Genomic DNA, 24,168 nt, shown 5'->3' on the forward strand with positions numbered 1-24,168 from the left:
CTTTCTACTTCATTCATCCAAAGATTAAATGAACATTGCCCTCTTGCGATCGCAGAAACAAAATGCATGCCCTTTGCAGCAAGAGAGGCGCTCTATCTCCAGCGAATCCTGGCTCAGTAAACACATCTGAGGCTATTTATACAAATAATGGAGAGCCTATGCCCGCGACATAATACGACTCTACTCCCATGATGCTACATTTTATATTGACTTGCTCGCCAACCAGTTACGAACTGTTCGCGCCACTCAGAAACTTGAACTTGACACCTACAGCGAGACGTGACCATTTCACGTGCGCGAAGTTTTTCTTTCTTTTAGTCGATAGAATAGTCTCCTATGGTGTGTTTCGACTAGCTGCTGAGTGAAACAGGCGATTACTTGCTCTCGATTACTAGTTACCACCTGTTGTTTTTCGGTGTTCCGCCCATACAAGGCACGCAGCGCCTCGAGCCTCGATATTTACATGCGCTGGCACTCGCTCTGGCTACTGAACCATTACCAAAACACTGCGCTCGCCTACCACTTGCCGCGCCACTCGCACTCGCAGTTACCCGACTCGCCGCTCCCTAGGCACTATTCGTGGTGTGCCAACGTCGACGGAAACGATCCCGTCAAGCTCCACTTGGAATTAACTGGAATTTCTCGGATAATTTTCGGATTTCATGACTCGTATTAAGTTCTGAAAATGGCGACGGTGAATGGGAACGGTATAGCAACCAATGGAAGTGTTTCAAGCGATGATAGTCCGGACGCCCGAGTCTCAACAGAGTATGATCGTAAGTAAATTCAGGCCCTAATCAATGAATGAGCGGATCTCTCCGCAAGTGTGGAGTCGAGTATATCACTGCACTGGCATGGCATGGGCGTCTACCGCGGGGCAGCTGTCATGCTATACCCAGGTACACCCATTTACAACATGTACATGAAGACGCTGGTGGTAGTTGTATTTTTGGGCGACATGTGTCTGTTTTGTGGAGTTTAGAACGTTGTTAGTTTAAGAGTTTTGAGACATTTTGAGACCGAGTTTTGAGACATTTAAACACCTATGAACTTCTCGGAATCATCCATCGATCTTGGGCTTTGCCTTGTTCGTATTTATAAATTAAGTGTAACTTGTTTTTGGCAAAAAGATCACAATTTATGTAAAAAAGTATTTGCCTCTGGGCTCTGCCAGAGGCTCTAACTAGCCTCTGGTAATGTGGTACCGGTATGTATACTTTCACAATTCTAGTTTCTGGCCCATCGGCATGAATTTTTAATCTCGGTATTCTAAGATTTCTTACAATAAAGACATCTTAATTTACCAAAACCTAGTTGTAGGGGCCTAGGGCTCCATAATCTTTTTCTACTATTAAATTCTAGGTCATGAATTCTAAATTGATCAGCTTAGGGGCCTACAGCGGTACAGGTACCTATGAAAAAACTTTCTTCTATCTTCAGAAATCAAAGTCGTAGTTTGTCAAAAATAAGTAAAGAAAGTTGTTTCTTTTTAATGAAAAAAGAAAGTGATGAATCTGAAGCTTAAACTAAAGATCTAAGCATTCAACTGTGGAGTCATACTCTCAGAGGCATGCCGGTACCAGTAATATCATACAATGTATGCAATATTGCAGTAAATAATTTGGTCTAGTACATACGTAGACCCATATTATCAAATTATATAGTGTCACTTGTCGAAATATTCTCAAATTAGCTGTCGTGAAAGGGAAATCCATCCTAAAAATCACTTTGTGAGAATAGGAGCAGAAAATTCTGATGAAAACTGAGAAAGTTGTGATCAGTCAAAAAAATGAAAAAATAAAAATACAGAAAATGGCAACTTCATGATAGCACATGCAAGCCCCCCCCCCCCCCCCCACCACCATTTGACCTGTACTATTAAACAAACAAACAACCAAGAAGCACACACAAATGTTTACTTTCCCATGAAATAGATTTGCAACATTCAGGTATGCACCCATAGAAATCATTGTAAAGAAAAATTTCTATGCAACCCCTGTTTGCAAAATAATCTGCTATCTATGATTTTTTAAAAAGGAGAGAATTGGGGAAATTTTATGCTGAGGGCAAATAAAAGGTGAGTTCATATGCTGCATCACATCTGAGTTGCCAATTTGTGCTTGATGATCACAAATTCAAAGAATGATAACTTCCGGAGTACTGATCAGAATTTGCTCAAACTTTCACTGTCCTCTTCTACTCTTTAATTCTACTCCTATTCTCTCTCACACTCTTTCTTTCGGTGTGAACTTCATAATAATGGATTTAATTATATGACTGAATTTTACCTATAAAGCAAGCATCTGTTCGTTATTCAACCCACTGTGGAAATATGGATAAGATATAACTGTACATGTAATGCAGTTGAATCACTCTTCTTGTTCCATCTTGTTTTTGCCTCTCCATGGCATGAATCAATTATGTAATTGTAATCTGTGATGAGACATTGTCTTCAAGGTGATGGTCTCTCTAGAATGCGCATTGTCTTCAAGGTGATGGTCTGTCTAGAATGCGATAATCACTGAATTAAGGAAATGTTCCTGTACAATGTTGTATCTGGCATGCTACTTTATACAGTCACTGTGATAATCTGCTTTTGAATTCTGTAAAAGCTTGGGTCAGAAAAGCGTGTTACAATGTACATACGTTTCATACAAAAGAGCGCTGGACAACAATCCTTGCACCCCTTAATTCGCTTTTACTTTGATCTTAATCCTCACACACACAGACTCAAAAAGAGCTCAACTTTCAGGGAGTTTTCTAGTTTTGACCACAAATGAGTAGCTGGGTAAACTCTTGTTGTAATATGCCAGTGATATTAAAGTATAACTTATCATGGTTTATGACAGTATATCAAATGCACTGCATACCTAAATATTTTTCTCTTTGTATTCAGGATTCCCACTTCTGATTGTGCTTTTTCCCTGTGCAACCATGTTGATTGATTTGTGTGTGTGTGTGTGTGTGTGTGTGTGTGCTTCAATTCATGCAACTCTTCTACTAAACTCTGCATGTTGTAGCAATGGACATACATTGTATAATGTGAATTCCACACAAATTAGCAAAGGAACAGGCGGTTGTTTACTTCTTGTCAAGCTCTCTGATGGCACACTATTGAGATGAATGCTTTGAGATCTCCCATCATTTCTCTTCCAGCGGACACTGAGGACATGCCCCAGAGGGCATCAGCGGACCAGATGGATGCTGACCGGCTGAAGAGCATTGCCTACCAATACCTCTGCCATCTGGAAGAGGCTAAGAAGTAAGTGGCTGGTTTGTACTTGTATGTTTTCATAGTTTTCTGTAGGTTAATCTATTAAGGGGGGGGGGGGGGAGGGGAGGTAATACAAGAACTGGTTACTGTATACACCATTTTTTTTTTAGTTAATTATTTTTTTTTTTTAATTTGGACTTACTGCCAACTTATGATTGGTTAAATTCGTGATTGTGGAATACAGTTACTGAATGGAGAAGTGTATATGTGTGCACTTAACATTCATTTCGGGATGAGAGTTTATATTTTCCCGTGTTTTTGAATTTTCGAATATCACCTGACTCATGAAATTCATGAAAAATAAAAACCTCGCGAAATATTTAGCGTATACAGTAAGCTTATGTGTGCTCCCTATGTGTCAACTAGCCCCCCCCCCCAAAAAGAAAAAAAATAAATTAAAAAAAAAGATACAAGTAAAGTGTCAATAGCTCCAAACTATAAAATGTTTATCCCTTCTGTGGTAAAATTTAGCCACAACCCTTTTTTTTTACAGTCTCAAAGTGTGTGTCAATCAAATTTGTACTCAAGTGGCTACACCATTTGGTTGTGTACCGGGTAGTTTCAATTCACAAGTCTTCATCATACAAGGTCTCAAGAAAATAGAGTAAAATAGGGAGCAGTCAAAGCCAGGCTGACAACTAGGATTCTCTTTTGATATTTAATTGTAAAATATGCTGTTCCTTCATGAAATTTAGAAATGATATGTATTTTGATGGAAATCAATTTTGCAGTTGATCTACAGTGCAATGTGCTTTGATAGTACGAGCATTTTCTCCACATTTAAATCAAAATAGATTGTAGGATCCCAAATCTGTTGGTTTTACTATAAAACTTAAAGAAGAAAAAAGATGATTACTTATCACAACATGCTAGGCCTATATTAGTTATGTTTATAGAATATTGGGAAAAATCTTACAGAGAGAGAAAGAGAGATGGAGAAAGAGATAGAGATAAAAATACAGATCTCTAATTACGAAAAAATCAAAAAACAAAACAAACCCAACCAAATCAAACACACATTTCAATTCTTCTTGTGGCTGATTAAGGCCAGTAAAACAGTACATTGAATGTTGCTTCAATCAAGAGCTTCTTTAAGTAAGTATTACCGTGTTATGGTATCAGAAAACTACAGTACTTGCCTGTTTCATTTATAGATTATTCCAATTCCATTTTTTTTCCAGTCAGTGTTGTCTATGTGTTTGAAAAAGAAAAAACACCTGTAAAAATGTAGTTTATTATATGTTATTGTCTGATACTGTCTCTTTCAGTTATATTTCTTCTATTTTTACCCACCTGAGAGATATGTTGTAAGGTATTGACAAAAATAGACAATGTAAAGATGAGTCAGGGGTGCCAGCTTTCGGCATTGTCAGGACGCATTCCTGAAAATAACTCTCTGTGACTAATCAAAGCTCAAGAAGGGTGCAAATTTGAGAGGAAGTCTCCTACTGACAAAGCCTGGAAAACAAAGTGTGAGAGACCTCCGACGCGACATGGAGAAGACGTTCCCGCCGCCACCGATTGATGTATGTGGGCACTGAATGACATGTGGCATGGAGGGCGGGAATTTTTTTTTTTTCATTCATTCCAGCAGTATGAATTCCTCGGTAGTTTGTATCTGTGCTGCAATTTATACAAACACAAGGCAGGGTTCTCCCTAATTTAGTGGAGACAGACAGCATTCACATAATTTTGACAAGGCTAGACTGAATTTACTGTATGTTGCCCGGTCATTTCTGTTGCCTTTATATGCTTGTTGTCTTTGACCCAGTGACACAACACTTGCTCCTGCAACAATTGCTCTGGTCCGTATTTTCTCCAAGGGACGTAGGGTTACATACCTGCCAACTGTTCAGATTTAACCTGAATATTCAGATTTTTCACTGAAAGAATGTATGTATTCAGTGTGTTCTGATTTTTTTTTTTTTAATATCTGTTGATAGCTAAGTATATGAAATTTATAAAAGTTCAGATTTTTAGATAATTTTTCTTTGTTTGTTCAGATTTATTAAGCCTCGGGGTTGGTACGCTTGTAGGTATGGGGTTAGGGTTGTGATAGGGTTTTAGGTTTAGTTTGATGTGAGGATTATGATTAGGGTAAAGGTTATGTTTGTGTGTAGAATTTATGTTTGGTTTAGCGTGCTGATATTTCATGGTCCAGCAATTGTTGCAGGAGCAAATGTCATGGAACCCTTTAATTCATCTTCTCAGTGGATTACTTTTACTGTTTTTTTTTTCTTCTTAAAAACAAACTATATAAGAACTTTCAAATGAAAGTCAATGTCCAGGAAGCTGAGGTTTTAATGCCAGTGAGCGATTTAAAAAAAAAAGAGGCCAAGTGACATACAAACTTAAATCTCGACAGATTTTATCCGTCTGTTAACACCAACAAGTGTTACTTTGCAGTGGCGGATCCAGAGGGGGGCACACCGGGTGCGCACCCCCTCTTTATTTTTGGTTAAAACAAAAGAAATAAAAAGAAAAAATGGGGGAGGTGCGTGTGCCCCCCCCCCTTAATTTTCTAAAGGTGCCTCTCCGTCGCGGAATTCCTGGATCCGCCCCTGCTTTGTCTGCAAGGGCTACAGAGAGGAAGCACTTTAGAGACTAAAAGGGGGTTCTTAGTTTTGAATTGGAGTAGCTTAATCAATGTCTTTGAAGGTTGTATTCTGAAAGCCAACAATAATGGAGGGCAATTGTGCCATACATGCTCAAGTCAACTCATCAACATAATGTTTTGACAGTCTACCTTTGCATGGTGCAAATCATATTGCGACCAGTCCGCCTGTACTCAATGTGTTGTAGCATCACTCTTATTGCTTGGCTGATGAACATTGGGGGGGGGGGGGGGGGGGAGTAATCTTCATGTGGCGATTAAACATTAACTGATTTTTTTTTGTTGTTTTTTTGTGGAGTATATGAACCAGGCATGTGTTGGCCAGCCCTGGGCACATCAAAGATTAAAGAGTCAGCTAGGATAAATGAGAGTATGAACACACTCATGCCTCTGAATGAGAAATGAGATAGAGAGACCGTTGTACGTGTAGGGGGTGTTTAATTGAGCGTTTCGGGGCATGCGCATACTGTAAGATTTGCAGTTTTATATTCAGGATAAATCATCATGAGCATCGGAGGTAATGGCCATGAATGCTAATGAGGACTAATTTTCAAAGATTGCATGTCTGCTGGTTGGGGTAGTCTTTGCATGCAGACTGTGGTTTTAGTTGTTTCTTGAACCTAATATGCATCTCTGGCATACAAGCAGTAGTGCATATAGTGGAAGTGTAATGCCAATATTGTATGCAGTGTATTTCTAATTCTATTTCATTCTCATTCTTAAATTTATACACTCTTTTTAAAATAGTTGATTTTAGATAAAACGGCACCAATTTGTAACAAATCAAAAATCTCATTTTTAAATGCAAAATCCAATAAAACAAATGAATTCAGGAAGATTAGCATCAGATTTGTTTTTTTGTTTTTTCAAGATTTACACTCTGCAAGGCAGGTTTGTAAATCCTGCACACTGCCACATAAATATTTTTATGTGAGTTTGATCGAGAATCAAAAAAAAAAAGGGTTGTCGATATGTACGTCCTGCAAAGTGTCTGAACCATTTACACATTTCCCCCAAAGCCAAGCCCATCTTGTCATAAGATACCCAGAGTCTACTGTGTGCCTCCATAATCAGGACACGTGTTAGCATCCTTAAGCACATATGGCTCCTCTTTGTTTGCAGCACGCAGTGTGCATTCAAACAGACCTTGGGTACAAGGAAATAAAGCCAGCTAAACTGTACCGAGTGGTAGTTTTTAGCTACCTATTAGCAGTATGAAGCTACCAAGAACATTGACTTGGTAGCAGCCAGTAGTGAGTCAATTGGAGCATTAGGCTGGGATAATAATCCAGCATTTCTTTCACGCAATTTGTTCTCCTTTTTTTCCCCCCACAAACTTTAAATGTGTGGAAAATAAGTTGCATGACTTGTGTGAAATTTGAGGAGACGAAAATTTCTTCTTGAAACCCAGTATTGATTGGATTAAAGTATTTTTTTTTTTGCCTTTTTAAGCGAATATTGAAACTCATTTTTGCAAAAGTTCGAGTTGTTGCGTCAGCAAAATAGAAGTGAAAAAAAATGTCCACCTTGTTTGCAAAGAATTTACCGTATGGCAGATCACCTGATGGGTAAAGCATGTAAACCAGGGCTCAACACTAACCTTTTTTTTCTCTCTCTCTCTCTCTCTCTCTAGTGGCCCATTCGAGCCACTGAAATCTGTGAGTTTGAAATTTTAGTTGCCCCTAAAAGACATGCAAGGGCCCAAAATAAAAGGAAATTATTATAAAAGTATTTGTAAGAATTGTAAATCTTAGGTGTCTATTTTGGGCACCAAACGATAACATTTTTGAAAGTTTGATGGCAAGGCTACAATCTTTAGTGGTCCCGGCCACAGGCAACCAGGCCACCTCTAATGTTGAGCCCTGCCTAAAAAGCTGTAGGCCATGTACAAAGTTATATAGCAAGGCTACAGAGCTGAACATTCGGACCACATAGATAGGAGGGGAAATCATTCTTCAGAGAGTCTAAAAGATTGTACATAATGTCTTATACACAGACATGTACACAGACATTTTCTAGAGCTCTCTTTGTCGATTAAAAAATTATACACTTGACTTGTAGTACCCCAAAGCTGAAACAGTGGCTATTGTATCCAGGGCGGCACACTAACTCATTTTTTCTACTAATCCGACCTGTCTGTTGGTCCAGTAGGTACCCAGTTTTTCCATTTTTTACTGGTCGGGGACCACCAGACCAGTGCCAGTGTTGCTATATCATTGGAATACTGACAGATTGATGATGCATTCAAACGTATAAATTTGTATTTTGCACATTAACACCAGAACAAATGACACAAACGTGAATTTTCTTGAAGCTGTAATCATATTTATAGCTTTGAAGCTTTTTTTTTTTAATGTTTCAGATTGCAATACTTCTGGCATTCCTTATGGGTAATATTTTCCATGTTTGTCACAATCAACTGAAAATATTTCAAACATATCTGAAGCATGCAATTTGCAGTGATATTAAAGTCGCCACTTTAGAGCAAAAATCAACAGTTTCTATGTTTTACCATACAATCCTTTCATTGTGTGTGTGTGTATTTGGCTCTGATGGGTGCGGCAATGGGTTTGAGGGTGGGATGGAAGAGTTGTGTGTATAGGCATCCAAACATGCCCCCCCCCCCCACCCCGCCCCGAAGGACATGGTGTATGAACGCAATTCAAACACTTCATTGCAAGAATCTATTCTTGTAAATGCTTTGTAATGGCCTAAATTATCGACAATGGTAGGTAATTCTTGTTTTGTGATCTGCAAAATGGCATGCACTGGATTTTCATTGTATTATCAATTGTGCATGAGGGGGTTCTGCACGAATAAATCGGAGTTAAACATGTCATCTGTTGTTCGCCCCCATACGAGTAAAATAATGATTTTACCAATAATGATGACATTCCATGCTAGTGAAAATAAAGTTCAATATTCATGGACCTTGTTCAGAATTTTTCATCACTTGGCCGTTACATCAAATACTGCATGATTTGAGAGTTCTACATAAAGGTTGTGACTGATGATAATGAACCACAAACTATACAATTAGTGCAAGTCTTTCTGTGAGCACTACAACTTGTGTGAAAACCCCCAAACAATATGAGCATTTAATGTAGTTTTCTCCTGCCAAATACCACACAAATACATTGGCACAGAATTGTTCAAAAGAGTTATCAAAAAGATGATCGAGCAATTACATTACCTTGTTTGTTTTGTACTGGGAATGAAGACTTTCAGGAAATGCTTGAACAGTGGCAAACCTTGATAATCAGCAGTGTGGGTGTTTTGTATTCATTATAAATGTTGTAACAATGACCAAACTTTCTCAAATCATTCTTAAAAGTGGAAGAAGAACTGAACAGCACAGATTGTGTCAAAAACATGATCCAGCAATACATAGGTGTGATGTACATTGCTGTAACTATTTAGTAGTTTACCCAAGCCCTTAGCTTCCCAAACTGCATTGCCTTCACTGTATCTGTGTTTCACAAAGTTGTGAAGTACTCGCAGTTTGACAACACACATACACAATTGTAGTTATAGACTTAAACTCACTGCAAAATGATCACAAAAAAAAGAACAAACAAAATGCACTGTATCTGTGGCGGATTTGGGGGGGGGGTGCCCCTCCTTACTTTTTGTTAAAACATAAGAAATAAAAAGAAAATGGGGGGGGGGGGTATGTGCACCCCCTTGAAGTTTGTAAAGGCGCCTCCCCTTTAATGGAATTCCTGGATCTGCCCCTGTGTATGTACAAGAATGAGTATCCTTACTTGTGTAGTAATATCATTTTTTTGCCTACAGATTTCCATGTGCTAGGGGCATTCAGCAGCTAAAAATTATGTGTGAGGGAAATTCCTAGAGAATTTAATGTGACACAAAAGTAGATGCTAGAAAAGTTGTCATGAAATTGTTGAAATACTGGGAAAACTTCCTTGTTTCTTTAATATTGGACCCAACCCTGATCTTTTTTGCTTTAAATCCTTGTTTGTTACCCAGAGAAAGACCAAAATACTCAGAAAAGTGTTTATTTGAGATGAATGATTTTTAGCCTAATCTGTCTTGTAAGATAAGAAGTAGTATAAATCAATTATGTACTCTAAAAAACCATGAAGGCCTAGACCTAATGTACATTGCATATTAATGTGCCCTTTTCCTTGCTGTACTAGTATGTGTGTCCTTAAAAAGTGAAAGTTTGAATACACACAGCGTTTGAAAGAAGAAAAAATAATCAAATAAAGTATGTCAAGCATTCTAACAAAGAAAATTTATTTGAAGTATTCTGAAAATGAAACATACAGTGTAATTTGAAAGAAAAAAAAATTCCAAAATTATGCAAGTAAATTATGAAGTATAATTAGAATTGTATTAGTAATGTTGAAATGCAAAGTCGAAGAGGGTAGCATATTTCTCGTGGTTAGGCAGCCTTCCACACAAAAGAAATTTCAAAGAAATTCCTTTCCTTGCATATGTGTATAAATAGAGTGAGAGGAAGGTGCGAGACCATCCATTTAAAGAAGTAATAGCTGTGTATCAGTGTTGTCACCCCAAAGGGTGAACTTTGCACACAACAAACGTCTGCAGATCACCGATCACGCAAGTTGAAAAACACTTCGCAACACATTGATCACCAAACCTCATCCGCATTTGACCATGGCCACGTTAATTAACGTACGAGCTATACATTCGTCGCTCTCCACAAGACAGTGTGAATGACATACATGTTCATGATAAGTAATGATCAGGGGACTTAGCTCCCGTGTCTGAGTGAAATGGATAAGAAAAATGGCTTCTGTGGCAGAAGTTGTTGTTCGGGGAGGGCATTGACTTTGTAGAGGAGCCGAAGCTTCTCAAGGGAGGGACCCTCTTCGACTTTGCATTTCAACATTACTAATACAATTCTAATTATACTTCATAATTTACTTGCATAATTTTGGAATTGTATTACGTAATGTCTTATGCAAACTGTCTCAGAGGGTAGCATGTTCAAAGTGAGCCGCAGAAGCTATTTTTGCCAAACTACGATGACAATGAAATAAACAAACACGAGTATTTGTCCATTTGTTCCATTTCTTTAATGTCAAGGAAAGTAAACTTCCAGAACCAAACATATACATATCAGGTCATCATTCATATGAAGTGCCGGGTGTAAGCAAGCTATTTTTCCCTTTTCTCATCTACGATAAATAATTGTCGAGTCCTTCGTGCAAATCGCCGTATGGAGCGTCATACGCATGACACAAATCAAAGGAATGATTAAGGAATACAATCATTTCTGCTATACATCTATAAAGTTGTCCTGGGTCTATACCATTACTGCATAATTAAACGAAACCTAGAAATTTCCTACGCCTTGTAGGATGTTTAACTTGTACCCTATTAGATGCTATGTAAGCTTTACAAAGGAAATTAATCAACCATCCGAAATCGTCGGATATATCATTAGGATCACACAGAAATGTGAAAGATAGCCCTATTACGTTATCAAGCCTTGTTAGGCCATCATATCTCAGGGCTCTTTGATGTTTTCAGTTTACAGAATTGAGGACCGCATTTGCGAACGTAGAGTCACTAATATGTTTGTGGTAAAATTTCCTGAACGTCTCGGCTCGAGACCAATTTGCCGTTTTTAAGATTTCATGTAGCGAAACTCCGTGGGCCAGAGCACAACTTGTCGAGGCGCCGCGGAAACTATGGGCCTTAAAGACTGATGTATCAATGCCTGAATCCCGAAGGACTGTTTTCATCCATCGAGCTAGAGTACACGTAGCTGAAGTGATTCCTTTATGTGGTTTTATTGTTGATACAAAAAGTCTCTCATCTGTACGCAAAGACTTAGTGCGTTCCAAATACTCTCTCAGCGTTTTGACTACACATAATTTAGAATTTTGACCAAATGATGAGAGCGTCAAAGTTTGGTCGGCAAAGTTTGATTTAGAAGTAGTCTTGAGTAACTCTGAAATCTTGAAAGAGGCTTTATTTTCTTCAAGATGGAGAGATGTTACAGACAAGCACATAAGCGTTTGTGTGCGTTGTGCGGAGGTTAGTGCCATTAGTGCCACCAACTTTCGGGTTAACAAAGGAAGAGTCAAGTCCTTGTTGTCGGGTAAGGAACCAATGTACTTAAGGACAGACGCAACATCCCACGTTTTTTGGTATCGTGGTTTTGGAGGGTTTGTATTAAAAATGCCTTTCATAAGTCTCAAAACAAGCAGATGTTTACCCACATTATGACCATCGATAGGAGGAAAGGCAGATGAAAGAGCGGAACGATATGAGTTTAGGGTAGAGTACGATTTCCCAGTTGAGCATTGGTGAGCTAAGAAATTTACAACATCACTTATAGACGGTGAATAGGGATCAAATGATTCCATGAGTGTGCGATGAGGTCGGTAGCGACTTGAGAAAGTCCGTTTAACTGCATTCTGCTGATGAGATAATCCACGCGACCAGGCGTAGAGTTAGGTTGGGGTCGGGAAGGGGGGTCACCAGACAATCCGCTGGGAGGAGCAAGGGCGGGGCGATGACCATATTGAGTAGCGTGGGGTACCATGGTTGCGCTCGCCATATTGGCGCTATCAGGATGGCATACGGTGTTCGATCGGTTCTTAATTTCTGAAGGGTTCTGCAAATAAGACAAAATGGGGGGAAAAGGTATGGAGTTAAATTTTCCCATGAAATCGAGAAGGCGTCTATGACGTATGCATTTGGATCCGCCTTCCATGATGCATAAACTGGCAATTGGTGGGTAAATCGTGACGCAAACAAATCAATACAAGGTTGAAATGGTAGCTGTTTAATGAGAGAAGAAAAGATGCATGGCGAAAGGTGTAACTCCTTATTAAGATCTCTGCGAGATAATGAATCCGCCAACGAATTATGAATGCCCGAAATATGATGGGCAGATAACCAGTTGCTTCTCTTAACGCACCATTTCCAAATATTATTGGCTATTATGTTTAGCTGAGGTACACATCCTCCCATCTTGTTTAAGTAACTAACAGCTGTGCTGTTGTCGCACAGAACGTGAATATGTTCATTGAAGCAGTCAGTGCATAAATCAGGCAAGGCCCGTTCAACGGCCAGCAACTCGAGCTCATTGATATGTAAATTTCGATCTTCCTCTGCCCAGTGATCTTGTGAAAAGGAGTTATCTGAATGACGCAATGCACCCCAACCTTGTGTACTGGCGTCTGTAGAGATCGTGACAGATGGGTTGGGTCTATGGATGGGGGAAACAAAGGAATGCACGGGCTGTGCGAGCCACCACTGAATTTCTGCCCTGGCAGGTGGGTTAAGTATGCAAGAAGAGGCAAAGTTGTTGTTCGATTCTCTAAGTGCCTGGATTTTAGCATATTCCAACTGGCGGTAATGTAGCCTACCGAGTGGATAGGCGCCGAAAATAGAAACAATAAGACCAATGAAATGCGCCAGGCTTCTAATAGTGACTTTCCTATTGTTCAGGAGGGATACGGCGGAGCCGTGAAGTTTCTGTACTTTTTCAGCCGGAATGCTGTAATGCATGGATAATGAATCGATTACGAAACCTAAGTAAATAGCCGTATGTCTTGGCTGAAAGCAAGACTTTTCTTGATTTATGATAAACCCAAGGGATTCCAATAGCTCCCTTACAAAGTTTGTATGCTCAAGACTTTCCTCTTCGGAACATGAAAGAATGAGAAGGTCGTCTAAATAAATAAGGGCTCGAATTCCTTTAGCACGGATAGTTGCTATAACGGGTTTCATAACTTTGGTGAAGACCCTTGGAGCCGAGCTGAGACCGAACGGAAGACACTGAAAGCAAAAGAATTTGTCATTCCAGCTAAATGCTAAATATTTATGCTGAGATTGGTGAATTGGAATGGAAAAGTAAGCGTCTTTTAGATCAATAGACGTCAGAAAATCACCTTTAGTAATCACTTCTGAAACGAGCTTGAAAGTTTCCATTTTTGAAATTTGTCATTCCAGCTAAATGCTAAATATTTATGCTGAGATTGGTGAATTGGAATGGAAAAGTAAGCGTCTTTTAGATCAATAGACGTCAGAAAATCACCTTTAGTAATCACTTCTGAAACGAGCTTGAAAGTTTCCATTTTGAAATGTTCGTACTTGACAAAGCGGTTAAGGTTTTTCAGATTTATTACAGGTCTCAAATCTCCCGACTTTTTCGGAATGACGAAAATAGATGAAACGAATGCGCAGTCCTGCTTATCAATTTCTCGTATTGCACCTTTTAAAAGCAGAGTGCGAACTTCATTGCTTATAACATCCCTTTCATTTTGGGAGAAGGGAAGAGTCCCGGGAACAAATTTGAACGTTGGGACTGCAGTGAAATCGATTCTGTAACCCGAAATGGCGTTTAAAACCCAAGAATCTGAGGTGATTTGAGACCATGCCTCTCTGAAGAACGATAACCGCCCCGCTTGGAGGGGGGGGGGGGGGGGACTTACTAGTTTTTTGACTCGCCAGAAGGCTTGACGCGGGGATGAAAGTGAGTCTTTGGTGGAGGCCCCGGATGTGTGGGAGGGCGGGACACTGTGGCACTAGCAAAGCCTCGCCCCCAAGCCTGATGCTGTGCTGGACGGGTCGGGTAGCGACGCTGGGGGATGAAATATGGGTACGTTTCCCTGAAGGGGCGTCGTCTGTCCCCAGCCGTCGCCTGACGGCTGCGGGGAGGTCTGGTCGTTTGGACCCTCTGGCCCACGTTGTAGGCGTCTGATACCTTTCTCATAGTGGCCGACAAATCGCTCCCGAACAGGGTGTCCGCGAGGGGTGTATTCCTACTACACAATCCACGGTATCGCGGCGCGATACCCCCTTTAAGATCCTCTCTCCTCCTCATGCTGAGCTCATAAACAGCGTATCCCGAGAGGGTTAGGCCGTCCAAAGCCAGACTTTTCAGTCTTTCGATATCCAGAACTTTTTCCCCCTTTGAGATGCCGTTTAGTTCCTCTAGAATAAGGCTGTAGGGCAGCGCCCCTTTTACGACTTGTCGCTGCAGCTTTTGAGTTCCCACGTCCTTTGCCCTGACGCGGCCCGGTAGCGTACTCCATATTTCCGGGTCAACTCGCGGGGCGCTTGCCGCGGGGGCATTGGAGGGCGTTTTGTATCTTTCCCCGATGCGTTCCAAAGCCGTCTTTTCGGGGGGCATGGTCATTGACTTTGTCAGCCTGTCGGCCAATTTCTCGAATAGAGGGGGGCCCAGGTCTCTTCCCTCTGTGTACATTTCGCTGTCCATCTCCAAATCTACGTCCCCTCGAGGGTTGGGGGACAACGCGGAAAGCAGCGACTCCAATGGGTCGTAACGCTCTCCCGGGAGCGAAGGGGCAGCCTCGCTGCGGAGGCCTGCTGTGAGGGACGTGTCGTCCGCGAAAACACTAATGTCGTCTCCAGCCCTAGGGCTCGAGGTCATCGCGTGCTGAGCACTGCGGCTGTGTTCGCCGGAAAGCCGTGAGAGGGCATCCGAAAGCCGACGTATCTCCGCGGCCTGGCTGGCTAATTGCTCCTCGACCCCCGTCGTCGGCTTTCCGGCTCTTAAGCGTGTGTCGTTGTCGTCGGAAGAAGACATGATGAAGTCTGCCTGCACACAAAGAAATGATGGTCTCGCACCTTCCTCTCACTCTATTTATACACATATGCAAGGAAAGGAATTTCTTTGAAATTTCTTTTGTGTGGAAGGCTGCCTAACCACGAGAAATATGCTACCCTCTGAGACAGTTTGCATAAGACATTACGTAATACAATCAAAGATATAGGCCTAAAGTATGTCAAGCATTCTAACAAAGAAAATTTATTTGAAGTGTTTTGAAAATGAAACATACAGTGTACATACATGTAGAAAACATTGTAGGCCTACATACATGTATGGACATGTACAGGCTGTACCACCATCATTCAGGCTGACATGTAATCCCAGCTATCACAAACAGCTATTGCAAGTTGCCATCAGAATACCCACCTCTTATGACAGCTGATACTCAATAGAGGTGTAACTTTTTTGACATTTGCCTGATTTAGCTCAAACGTTTCACAGATGCTTCAATTCGTGTTTCATCTCTACAAAAGCTGTCATTCTCAAGAATTTGTTCCTCCAGGTATTGAAATTCTCTGTTGAACTCAAGTCAGGCAATAAACCTGAGCTGTGGGGCTGAAATACCTTTTTGTTTATATGTCCTATGATCCTCTAAGGATGATGAGTCAACCACTCCCTAGGGGCCTGGGAGGGGGGAGGAGGGTAGATTGCTACACCCTGGGCCACCTCACTCAAGGTCGTATGGGGTCAGCACAGTCAGATGAAGAACACAGAGGGTGGTGCCCTCTTCGTAGTCTTTAATCCAGACACAATCATTCATATAATCTGCATCGCAGAAATGTCTACTCAGAGTGGTCAAAAGCCTTCAAAGATAATTGCATGAATAAGCAAATGATTTTGAAGCTTGACTTGCCACATATTGTAGCATGCTGTATGGTAAAGCATTAAGAATATGTCGTTAGTGAAATATGACTGAAGTGAAAGAATGTCTCATAGATTTGCCATGAAGTATTAGTTCCCAGTTTAGTGTAGAGGGTGTGGCAGCTTTCAGAAGTTGGCATTTGTCCAAGTGCAGGTAAATTGTGTGGTCATGAGGAGAAAATATCAAAATTGACACCATCTTGACAGGTCAAGAGGTCATATACAACTGAACAGAAGTGGAGTGAAATATTTTTCTTTGTTGGTGTCTCTTGCAACATTTAATCATGAATTCGGTCTTGATATGATCTTTAAATCTCTGAAGATTTTGTCACCCAAGTGCATAATGTGCATGAACACTGATAGCAACATGATATCAATGCTGACTGTTTTAGGGGACAGAGCATGCAAGATGGTCTATCGGGTGGGTTTGAAATGCCATTGAAGAGGTTGTTAACCCATTTCATACAGGAACCTGGTAGCTTGTGTAAAGTTTACGGGGATTTCAGAATTTAGTATGGAGCGGGTTAATCCCTTGTGCATTCACACCATGAGGTTGAGAACATTCTACATACTTCAACAACAAATATTGTGGTCCATTATATGGGCTAGTCGAAGTACTAATGTGCTTCCTTTCAACTTGTCCCCCAAACTTTTGCTGAGTCTGTATTAGAGATTGTCTTCAGGTGCTCTGAAGACTGAGCGAAAATAGCACAACTTCCTGGAATCACAACATACTTTTGGGTACAAATGTAGACTGAGCAAAAATATCACAGCTTCCTAGAATCACAACATACAAATGTATAAATGTCAATTCTTTGTGAAGTATAATTTATCTCTGTTTTTAAAGCATTGCACAGGATTTGAAACTTTGTTTAATACAATTGCACTCTACAAAAATAATTAGCTCTCTATGTAGTTTGGTGTCTTTTGCTAGTACTTGTAAGAAATGTTCCCTCAACAGAGAACATCCTAAAATATCTAACCATGGGCAAACAGGAAGAGTTCCAGTGTGATGTAGTCATGATTTTTTTCATTGCTGAGTGGTATTTGAATTATCCATATATTACTATATGATAATTTGGGCAGAATGAAAAGGAAATATATGTTCACAATATATTTCTTTGTTGAAATGAACCATTGTGTTTTTCTTCTTCTTTGAAATTAATTTATTATCTTGATGCTTCATGATATGCAAGCTTCAGCATTAAAACAAGGTGACTGAAACTGAATTTATTTTTGTAATCAAAATAATTTCAGAAAACTTTCTCTTTAAAATATTGAATCATATTTTTATGCACTATGCTACTCATTTTCACTAATCACCTAGAAAATAAAAAATAGAAATGAAAATGAACCTGACATTAATGGTAACCTGGTTCTTTTATGTCTTTTCAAGACCCGTAACTTGCCCCAGCTGTCTCATACTGTCATAGCAAACTTTCTGATATTGTGTCAACAATGTTTCTTTCGGGTTGTGGCATTTATTTAAGCGAAAAATCAGAATAGAATAAGCCCAGACAGTGTGTGCTTGTCTTGTGGATGCCAACATATTTTCCTGCCCTCTTCCTTCTGAAAGGAAAAGAGCTGATTGACTAAGTATAAAATACAAAGAGATATCTTTTGGAACCATTCCTGAGGCCCCGTGTATGAGTCACATGTACACAACACTCCCTGGCAGTGGCACTTATTTACCTGTGGTGCAGACGGTTCAAATAAAATGGCTCATGATCGATACAGGAATGTTCAAACAATGTTATCTGTTAAAGCAGGCTCGACACACACCGTAAGTAGACCACACAGGAAGTAGTTGAAATTGCTTAGTGCTCCTGCATTAGAACAGCACTCGACTTTAACATTATGGAAGAAATGGCAATATTACCATAACACTATTAAAAATTTTATATGTCACCATCAGTGGAATATTGTAGCATTTCATCAGAGACTGGTACATGTAGCTACATGAAAAGTTTTAAAGGTTTATGGCACAGGCAAAGTCCAGTTGATCCTGGCTGTAGATATTGCACTATTATTGAGATCAGAATCCTGCAGCTATTAAACTATTCATAAGCATATGATCAAGTTTGGTATCTATCAGCTAATGTCATCCAGCTTCATTTGAAAGACATGCCCACACATGTCATTTGAGCATGGTTTTCTCATGGCTATTGTCAGAGCTGCCATACTGGTATGCTTTTACCAATTGCAGCAGAGACTCCAACTCTCCCGTATTCGACGGGAGATCTCCCGCCGAAAGCCCATGTTTGCAAAATCTCCCGTTCTCCCGCTTGAGATTTAATTTCTCCCGCCCTGGCTCTGTGTCTCCAGCTTGAAATGATTTCTTACTGTAATATCAAAGTATGTTAAAAAATAAGCCTTAGATAGCACAAGAGAGCATCTACAACCAAGTTTCCAGGGCCCTTATGCGGGCCCTGGACCCCGGCCGCAAGGAACTTCGCGCTTTGCGCTCGTGATGTGCGCTTTGCGCACATCAAATTAGAGTCTCCCATTTGCTAGGGGTTTCAGGCGGGAGAATCTCCCGATCAGAAGGTGCTTGGGGTTGGAGTCTCTGTTGCAGTATTTTTCTCTTTTTGTTCCGAATCCAAAATATGATTACATTGTTTTGATATCAAAATCACTTTTTTCTAAACTCTAGTTTAAGATGCCTTTTGCATGCAAATTCTCCATTTTCACCACAAAGTAACTTGCTTTCAGAATACAGTTGTATGTTTTGTTTTTGTGTGTGAAGGTTGGCAGCCCTATAATATTCAAATTCGTCAGTTGATCAAATGTGAATGATGCAATACAGATTTCCAAATTGGTTTTCAGTGCATTTGTATACCTGCTGTTGATTCATACTCCTTATGTAGAAGAGTTTATGTGTGTAGAATTTGTTCTGAATTACACCACTTCACCACAAAAACATGGTCTTTTGTAAAGGATTCTTTGGTCCTGATGCCAATCTGTAACTGAATGTTGAAAGTGCTGTGAAACCAGTCATTGACTGTGTAAGGGCGCTATATAAATGATCTGATTGTATTGTATTGTATTGTATTTTAACAGCAGTACAATTTTTCTGAATTGTCGGAAAAACGAAACTAAAATTGAAGTATTACTTCTTCAGAACACTGTGTGCAATGTAAACATTTATTCATATACGTTGTATAATACATATGTAACACAGTAATAAAGAAGGGTTATATATGGTTGTGCCTTCCAAGGAGTATGTCCCCTTTGCATTCACATTGTTTGAGAAAATAAGTCAGTCGATAGCTAAGTTAGTGTTGGAAATACCGATACAATTCTGATCAGACAGCCAATGCAGCAGCATGCATACAATATATTTCTATACTTGCTCTTGTAGACCTCTCTATGAAATTTCTTGCAACATTGTTGTATATAGTGTATATAAGTGAGCATATTTTGTAGTTCAGCAGTGTTACATCCATTTAAAACAGTAATGATTTGTTTTCGTAGCAGTAGGACTAGCCCTCTCCCCATCCCCTGCCTGAGCTGTGGTTAAAGCCCCCTGTCTCTTATCTTCCTTCCTGTTTATCTTTGTGGTCATCGCTCTACTGGTGGAGGGCAGTGCAGAGTGCTGTGTTGTTATTTTTTATGTCTTTCTTGGAAAATTTAGGGGGGAAAGGGGGATGGAGACCACTGGGGCTGGAGAATATATAGCAGATGTAAAATATCGAGACTCTCTCTCTCTCAATTCTGGTACCAGTGAGGCAGCATGTCAGTGCAAGAAACGTGGGGTGGTTCTGTTTGAAAGGAGTCTATAACTAGTGGCTTCGACCTGTAAATATGTCATTATTATACCTGTACTGTATAGTTTCTGGTGGTTTATTTGTGATTACCGACCTGCTTGGTTTGTGAACTGGCGAAGGAAGGAGAAACTACCTCGGACGACATAGCTTGTATATAAACGCCCTTCAGACCTGAGACTAGACAATCACATTGCTCTCTTTCGCTATACTCGTCCCAAATCATCATATGTGTGAAAGATATGTGGGCACATCACGTTATATTGTCTTCACCATTTGTATCCTGCTTGCTGTACGTTGGAAATCGTGTCCTATTTCGGAATCGCAGTTAATGGAAATGGAAAGTATCAGCTTTATGGATGGCTATGACTGTGTTTGTACTGTTTACCGGAGCTAATCAACCCAAGTGAAAGTGCATTGATGTATGGTCGCAGAGTGCCACCAGTCGCGTGAATCTCGTGTCATTGGATCCCCAACACTGAACCGGTCCCGCGGTGAGGAGAGCTTTATGTTTGACACTAGTCATCGGCGATAGTATAGAAATCTGCCGCGTGGACTGTGGAGGACTCTCTATGAGAATGTGAGTCATATGTGCCTTATAATTATATTACATGATCACTGATTATTGTGTATGAGCCCCGTTGTACTATACAAATGTGTAGTATAATGTATATAAATGTAGACAAGTGAGGTTAATGTCATATCCCTCTTATGAGATTCTTGTAGTATATGGATTGTACGTTGTGGGAGTAGTCAAACACATTTGGGACCTGACGGTATTGTGTAAGATAGAGGAAAAAGAGTTCCAAAGGACTGCAATAATCCTCTGCATGGAAATATCGGATATTGATTTCTGTCATGTTATAATAATGTCACCCAAAATTTGTGTATAAAATGATCCTGTAGTACATCTGCCTCAATGGATGAAATATTAGGTTAAAGTGCACAAACAAATGCACGTTCACGATTCTGAGCATTTAAACTTGACACATGAACCGCCAGAGGCCTGTGAAGTGGCCAAAACTGTGTTTTATACACTAGTACGCTATGAGCTTAGTATAGTTCGACATGCCGGTGATACAAGAAGTTTCTTAATGTATGTTGTGATGTTATAAGAAAAGCTTGTAATTGCTTACAGTATTGCTCGAAAGAAAGTGGACAGTTTCCCGCGGGGGACCACGGTCCCCCGCGAGACACCACGGTCGGGCGCACACAAGGCTTCCGCGAGATATTTATCCACACGCGATCGATTGCTAAATGTATTACCGTGTAATCGATCATGAAAAGGCAGATCGCTGATTGCTTGTCTCATTGCTACGCTGGCTAGCTGAGCGTGCACCGTACTGCCTGTTGTACAACCTGCTGTTGCTATAGCTGCGTGGTGACTTCACCAACATACTTCTACCCGCGGTAATTGTGAAAAAAGATCGAGTTCGGAGGCCAGAAACAGTGTAGTTCATGTTGATTTGGATGAACCAGTACTGGTGGCATTTTTGCCTGCCTGCGTTCGGAAGCTTGTAAATTTCCGATCGGTTGCGCGCGCTTGTGGAGAGGGACGCGCCGTCAAAGATTAGCTCCGTGTCAAAACTAATGCAAAGGCGAGGATATTCTAACGAGTACAATATTGTACTGCATGCAGTGAGCTGATCATTGTACTTACCTTATGCAGCATCATCGCAAATATTGTTGTTCACCAAACGAACCACGTGTAACAACTCTCGTAAAGTTATATCTAAGGTTCATTATCAGCAAAAAAATAAGGGGAAAATAAACAAATGACAGTAAATAGAAGTGAAGAGATTGTATACTAGTACTATTATGCGGTCTCTTCGGACCGAAGAAACTTGACACCCCACCCATCTCCCCTCTGGAAATTTCCACAAAACCAGGTGCCACACCCAGGTGCGTGCCAGACGAAAGAATGCGCGCCCTGGATTCTGTAATTAAACAGCGTGTAAATAACACGGAAATATCGATCAAAGAACTTCCTCTGAGTTGATCATTGCAAAGATATGATTCCATAGCCTTTCTTTTGGTGCATGGTAGGAAATATCGAACAGTCGATTATAGTGTACACTGTACTTGTTGGAATAATTTTATTTGTTCCCTGGACAATGAAAAGGATTGATTAATCGCTGGACTAAACATGCAATCACAAAAATACATGAAAGGTCTCGTATAGAGAAATTCACTACGTACGAGTAAGTCCTATGTGATGAAGCCACCAGCCGGTTAGACAGCAAAATCATGACAATTAATTTCACGCTCATCAAAGCTGCTTATTACTTTTCAAAGTTTTGGCTATCAACATTCGTTCGTGAGTGGTTTTGGATTTGTTGTTTTTTTCCCCTCGCCAAAAAGACCTAAATGATTTCTCCATATCTAACGTAATACAATGTACAACTGTTTACTGCATTCGATTATTTTCATGACAAGCAGGTTCTAATTCTTCACGTTCACCTGCCACTCGATGAAGACCAGTTGGTACACACACCTCCTCTCACGAGGGACAAAGGAATATAGGGAGAATGATGTCTTGATCCACCTCGTTTTCTCGCTTTTTACTGTTTGGTTATCAGAGTGTAAGTCCACGTGTCCATTAAGAAAATATCACTGTAAAATAGATATATTTGTGGCATGAAGCTTCCATGAATTGTCACTGGCATGTAATGCATTGTGTAGACAAAAGGAAAAACGAAAACAAATTTAAAAAAAATTATATGCCTTTTTCTTTCGCAAATCTTGGTGGACTCCACGCAAAAACTCGCGCGTTTTCAGTAATGTCAATGGCAGAGTAAGGTATTAAGTCTGTGTTATCGATGAAAAAATAACGAAGCATATCAACTTTTATTACTCTCAGAATATTGCCAGTTCACTAACTGACTTAGAAGACACCATCCTTCGTGTTTTGGCGACGATCATGACACATAACTTGGGATTCAAGAAAATGATATCACAGCTATCTATGACCGAGAAGACGATTTTTTTTTTTTATATTTTCGGATTTAATACTAATGATATTTTTTATATGAGAAATATGACAGATGATGCGAATATTTTATTTGGGTTGATGCAGTTTATTGACATGAAAAGAATTTTCTCGTTCACCATGCCCCTCGCGAGACGAATCAGTCTATGAACGTTCTCGCGGGGAACAAAACGCTAATTCTGGCAGGCGGGGGGCGTGGGGGCATTGTGTTCGCACTTTCTCGCGGGGGACCAAACGTTTTCTCGCGGGAAACCTTTTGTGTATAATGCACTTTCTCGCGGGGGACCTATTGTGTGAGCACTTTTCTCGCGGGGGACCATTCGCTTTCTCGCGAGGGACCAACCACATCGCGTGCGGACCGTCCAAGACTGCACCGTATAGGAACTCACCTGAAGCAAGTTTGTGTACTGTCACTGAAAGATAAAGGCACTAGAACATAACAACCTCTTCGTCCTCTAAAATTATAATTGCGAATTCACTAATCATAATCTCTCGTGTTTTGGTGACGATCATGAGTAGGCGCCTACACAAAACGGAAAAATCGTCTCGGATCCCAGCAAAAAAAAAAAAAAAAAAAAAAGATAATTTTTACAGTCTTACAAAAGTGTATTAACGTAAGTTTTATTTGCTGTCAATGAAAAATAAAGACAAAAAACTCTTATTCCTCGACGAATATAATGGCGAGTTCACCAATAAACGTTAAAGATAGTAATCTTCGTGTTTTGGTGACGATCATAAGTACACGAAACAAAAAAAAAAAAAAAATAAGTCGGATTCAAGCAAATACGGTTCACAAAAAGATTTCCCACACAACAATCATACTTTAAAAACTGTGCTGGTATGTTTTTGTATGAGAAAATGAAAAAAGACAGATGACGATTCTTATATACGAATACGTTAATTGGGTTGATGTTTTTTATTGACACGAAGGGATTTTGTTCTTTTCTCGTTTAACATGCCCTTGGCGTACTGTGTATGAACACTGTCGCGGGTGACCAAACGCTTCCTTTCGGGGGGGGGGGGGGGCATTGTGTTCGCACTATCTCGCGGGGGACCAAACGTTTTCTCGCGGGAAACCTTTTG

The 24,168-nt window shown here is 40.2% G+C and overlaps 1 protein-coding gene across 1 annotated transcript in view; it reads left to right on the forward strand.

The window, feature by feature from the left end:
* Window positions 1–254: 254 nt before the first annotated feature.
* Window positions 255–24,168, forward strand: part of LOC139739354 (ras GTPase-activating-like protein IQGAP1) — a 145,303-nt gene continuing 121,389 nt past the window's right edge. The window contains exons 1-2 of the mRNA XM_071649974.1: window positions 255–776; window positions 3,157–3,262. Of these exons, the coding sequence (XP_071506075.1) occupies window positions 686–776; window positions 3,157–3,262 (197 nt within the window). The 5' untranslated portion in view covers window positions 255–685. The remainder of the gene's footprint in view (window positions 777–3,156; window positions 3,263–24,168) is intronic.

This window comes from Diadema antillarum, unplaced genomic scaffold, assembly GCF_040938485.1.
Source record: "Diadema antillarum isolate AM-2024a unplaced genomic scaffold, OU_Dant_1.0 seq00000798_RagTag, whole genome shotgun sequence".
Taxonomy (NCBI): Eukaryota; Metazoa; Echinodermata; class Echinoidea; order Diadematoida; family Diadematidae; genus Diadema; species Diadema antillarum.